The sequence below is a fragment of the Perognathus longimembris genome, chromosome 6, assembly GCF_023159225.1.
Source record: "Perognathus longimembris pacificus isolate PPM17 chromosome 6, ASM2315922v1, whole genome shotgun sequence".
NCBI classification, from domain to species: domain Eukaryota; kingdom Metazoa; phylum Chordata; class Mammalia; order Rodentia; family Heteromyidae; genus Perognathus; species Perognathus longimembris.
This window is the reverse complement of record NC_063166.1, coordinates 85721179-85725701: the sequence shown is the minus strand read 5'-3', so window position 1 is coordinate 85725701 and position 4523 is coordinate 85721179. Positions and strand designations below refer to the sequence as shown.

The 4523-nt window shown below is 70.4% G+C and overlaps 1 protein-coding gene across 1 annotated transcript in view; it reads right to left on the bottom strand.

Moving 5' to 3' along the window:
• Positions 1-3827, bottom strand: part of Col9a3 (collagen type IX alpha 3 chain) — a 19314-nt gene extending 15487 nt beyond the window's left edge. The window contains exons 1-2 of the mRNA XM_048349438.1: positions 3339-3827; positions 2986-3139 (exon numbers count right to left, since the gene is read on the bottom strand). Of these exons, the coding sequence (XP_048205395.1) occupies positions 2986-3139; positions 3339-3827 (643 nt within the window). The remainder of the gene's footprint in view (positions 1-2985; positions 3140-3338) is intronic.
• Between the last annotated feature and the right edge of the window lie 696 nt (positions 3828-4523).

Sequence of the window (4523 nt, the reverse complement as noted above, 5' to 3'; positions counted from 1 at the left end):
CAGCCGCGCCCGCCCACCCGCCCGCGGAACGGGGAGGGGTCGCCATCACCCACGGGTCGCGTCTGGGCTCCGCCTCCCCGCTTTCTTGTTAGACGAAAGGAAAAGCGGTGAAGCTCCTGGCCCAACTGTCTCCCCCCCCCCCAGCAGGGAGGGCGTCGCCCAGGCCCCCGCCGCGCCCGCCCCCGTGCAGCCCCCCCCGCCCTGCCCGCCCCCGTGCAGCCCCCCCCGCCCTGCCCGCCCCCCGCCGCGCAGCCCCCCCGCCCTGCCCGCCCCCGCCGCGCAGCCCCCCCCCCCGCCCTGCCCGCCCCCGTGCAGCCCCCCCCCCGCCCCTGCCCCGCCCCCGCCCGCCGTGCAGCGCCCCCCGCCCTGCCCGACCCCGTGCAGCCCCCCCCCCGCCCTGCCCGCCCCCGTGCAGCCCCCCCCGCCCTGCCCGCCCCCCGTGCAGCCCCCCCCGCCCTGCCCCGCCCCCGTGCAGCACCCCCCGCCCTGCGCAGCCCCCCCCGCCCTGCCTGCCCCCGCCGTGCAGCACCCTGCCCCGCCCTGCCCGCCCCGTGCAGCACCCCCGCCCTGCCCGCCCCCGTGCAGCCCCCCCGCCCTGCCCGCCCCCGCCGTGCAGCCCCCCTGCCCCGCCCTGCCCGCCCCCGCCCCCGTGCAGCACCCCGCCCTGCCCGCCCCCGTGCAGCCCCCCCGCCCCGCCCTGCCCGCCCCCGCTGCCCAGCGCCCCCCGCCCTGCCCGCCGCCGTGCAGCCCCCCCGCCCTGCCCCGCCCCCGTGCAGCCCCCCGCCCTGCCCGCCCCCGTGCAGCCCCCCCCGCCCTGCCCGCCCCCCGCCCCCGTGCAGCACCCCGCCCTGCCCGCCCCCGCCGCGCAGCCCCCCCCCCCTGCCCGCCCCCGCCCTGCCCGCCCCCCGCCCCCGCCCTGCCCGCGCTCCGCAGGCCTTGGCCCGGAGGGTTCACAGGTGGAGGCCGGCCAGGCGCACACGGAAGGCCTCGTCGGAAGAATAATGGGACGCAAAGGCCGGGTGTGCGGCTCAGCCGTCGGTGCCGGCCCAGTGAGGGGCGGTGAGTGCGGTGTGGCCCCCGCCCTAGTGCTGGAAGGAGAAGGCCTCCAGAGGCCACAGTCAGGGTGGCGGCCCGACGACCACGGGCCAAGGCGTGCCGTTAGCAACATCCGCCTGCAGAGGGCGCTGCGCACCGCTCCGCCCTCCCCCTCCGCCCACCCCTCCACCCTCCCCTCCGCCCACCCCTCCACCCTCCCCTCCGCCCACCCCTCCGGAGGCGCCGGGGCCGGGGACCAGGGAGGGTGGCCGGCTGCCTTCCAGTCCCGGGGGCCGCAGGTGGCTTGGCCTGCTGAAGAGAGGACCCCACTCTCAGAAGAGGCCACGGGGGCGGCCACATCCCCGGGAGGTCGGAGGGTTTTCCTCTGAGGGCCGCCCAGCAGCTTGGGCCTCAAGATTCCAGGACCCTCTGGGACCTGGGCCCCCAGAACACGCTGCCCCCCCGCCAGGTGCTGGTCTTGAGGTGCTCCCTGGGGGTGCGGGGCATGCTGCTGCTTCTGTTCTTGTCTTTCCAGCCCTGTGGGGAGGTGAGCCTCACGTCTGCCTGGTGTGTGCGTGCGTGCGTGTGTGTGCATGCGGTGTGTGTGCATGCATGTGTGTGTGCATGCGTGTGTGTGCGTGTGTGTGTGGTGGGGGCAGTCTGTGGGGAGGTGAGCCTCACGTCTGCCTGGTGTGTGCATGCGTGTGTGTGTGCTGCGTGTGTGTGCGTGTGTGTGTGCATGCGCGGTGTGTGTGCGGCTGTGTGTGTGGTGGGGGCAGTCCTGTGGGGAGGTGAGCCTCACGTCTGCCTGGTGTGTGCATGCATGTGTGTGTGCATGCGGTGTGTGTGCGTGTGTGTGCATGCATGTGTGTGTGCATGCGCGTGTGTGTGTGTGCGTGTGTGTGTGTGGTGGGGGGCAGTCCTGGGGAGGTGAGCCTCACGTCTGCCTGGTGTGTGTGTGTGGGGGGGGGGAGGTACCCAATCACAGGCTTTGGTCATCAGGAACCAGCCCTGCCATGGTTTGGAGGTGTGGCTAGCCAGTGTGAGAAGCCTTGAGTTCACCCCAAGTATAAGAAGAGAAAGGAGGAGCTGGGGATATGGCCTAGTGGCAAGAGTGCTTGTCTCGTATACATGAGGCCCTGGGTTCGATTCGCCGGCACCACATATACAGAAAATGGCCAGCAGGGGCGCTGTGGCTCAGGTGGCAGAGTGCTAGCTTTGAGCAAAAAGAAGCCAGGGACAGTGCTCAGGCCCTGAGTCCAAGGCCCAGGACTGGCCAAAAAAAAAAAAAAAAAGTAAAAGCCAGAGAGGAGGAGGAGGAGGAGGAGGGGGAGGAGGATGAGGGGAAGGAGGAGAAGGAGGAGGAGGGGAGAGGGGGAGGAGGAGGGGGAGGAGGAGGGGAGAGGAGGAGGAGGGGGAGGAGGGGGAGGAGGAGGAGTCTATTTGGGCTCTGCCTGGCCACGGGGCTGTTGGATCGTCTGTTTCCACAGGGCGGGGCCTCCTGTTACTTTTTGACCTGGCTTCTTTTTGCTCAGGGCTAGCACTCTGCTACTTGAGCCACAGTGCCTCTTCGGCTCCCCCCCCCCTCTCTCTCTATGGTGCTGAGTAATCGAACCCAGGGCTTCACGTCTGCGAGGCGAGCGCTCTACCACCAGGCCGTACTCCTGGCCCTGACGGTTGTTTTTGTCCCGTGGGCCCCTTTGAGCCCTGCACAGTGATGGGTTTGAAAGCGCCGTGGATGGCGGCGTGGGCGTCGCAGATGGCGCCCACCCTGTGCGCCTGTGTTAGCGAGCACCGCAGCCCCAGGCGGCCTCCGTGGGCGCTAAGGGGGGCTGGGGGGCTTTCCACAGGCGGGTACGGTCCTCAGGAATTCCAGGCCCGGGGTGAGTCCCGGCCGTCTCGGCACACAGGGGAAGGGCAGGGTTCTTTGGGTCAATCCTTGGGACACACTGGAAGTTGTTATCGTGAAGGTGAAGTACAGAGGGGCGACAGCGTCATGGAACAGCTCTTTCCATGGTGGGGAGAAGTTGCTCTGAAATAAGGCTCCTTCTGCCCCTAGGGCGGCCGGCAGCAAGGTGGGCTCCTTGCAGGGAACCGCGCAGGGCTGTGGCCAACCCCACGGGGGTCGGGGGTACACTACAGCTCCATGAGAACAAAGTGGGGGGGCACAGGAAATGTCAGCTGGGCTCCAGTGTGCCCAGCAGCAAAGGGGTGACATTTGGGAGCCTGGAGATAGCGGGAGGGGAGCACAGTGACCCAGGAGCGGCGATCCGTGCCGTTGGGGGGGGGCGTGGCCACCCCACCGCTCGCTGCTCCGGAGCTTTGGGGACCTCGGCCCCTGGCACGGGGGGCGTGGCTTCCAGCCGTGAGGCGGAGCCGGCGTCTCCTGGGGCCCCTGGCTCAGCCAGTGGGGGGGGAGCGGCGTCGGCATGGGGCAGACCCTGGGCAGGCCGACACGGTGCACGTGGACGACTCCAGCTCTGGGACGGGGGTGAGCGCCGGCCAAGGGAGGGAGGCCTCTTGTCCCCTGCCCTCCTGAGGCGTGGACATGGCTGGGGGCAGTCCCCCGGCTCCCTGGGCCCCCGGCCGGGCGGAGGCCACAGGACTGTCCATGTCACAAGGAGGGGCCTCGGGGAAGCCAGGGCGGCAGGGCGGATCCCAGGAGGACTGTTCTTGCTCTGTTGTGACTGGTTGCCGGGGCTGGCTGCTCCACTCCCCTGGGGTGGAGGGGGGTCAGCTGTACCGTCAGGGTTCCCCAAAAGAACCTCTGTTCCCGTGCAGCTGGGGGCCATCCGGAGGCCATCTGTGGGTCTCAGCGCGGCTGGGCCTGGGGCCTCCCTGGCTGCCCTGCACACACTTGACCTCCGCCCCTTTCAGGATCTGGGACAAGAAGACCTGCCTGCTCCCTGGGCCCCCAGGCTTTGGGAAGGAGCGGAGTGTGACGGCTGGGGCAGCTTCCTCCCCTGTGCACACCGAGGAAGCTGCTGTCAGTCTGTATTGTGTCTTCCCCGGACTGGACGCCTCAGCATCAGTGGGCGCCTCAGTCATCCACAGACAACACGCACGCTCACTCGAGACGCGGCAGCACCCTGTGCTCAGGGGCTTCCCGGGGGTGGGGTGGGGAGGGAGAGCCCGCCGCTGACACCAGCCCTGCCCCGGGCCCCTTCTGCTCCCCAGACGGGGGCCCAGGCAAGGACTTTCCCCATCCGTGGGGACGTGGCGTGGGGATGGAGCCAGGGGCGCAGCCTGGACGGGGGAGGGCGGTGGGAGAGGGCGGGAGAGCAAACGGCCTTCCTGCAGCTGCTGCATTTTGAGGCTGGAGGCAGGCGCTGCAGCGCTGGCCCGAGGCTGGGGGAAGCCCCCAAGGGAGGGGAGGGAGGGGCTGCCCCAGGCGAGGCTGCAGGCTGGGAGGGAGGACGGGCTTGGCCCCCTGGAGTTCCTGTCACAGCTCTGCCCTCCGGGGACAGTCCTCCAGCAGAAACTTGCCT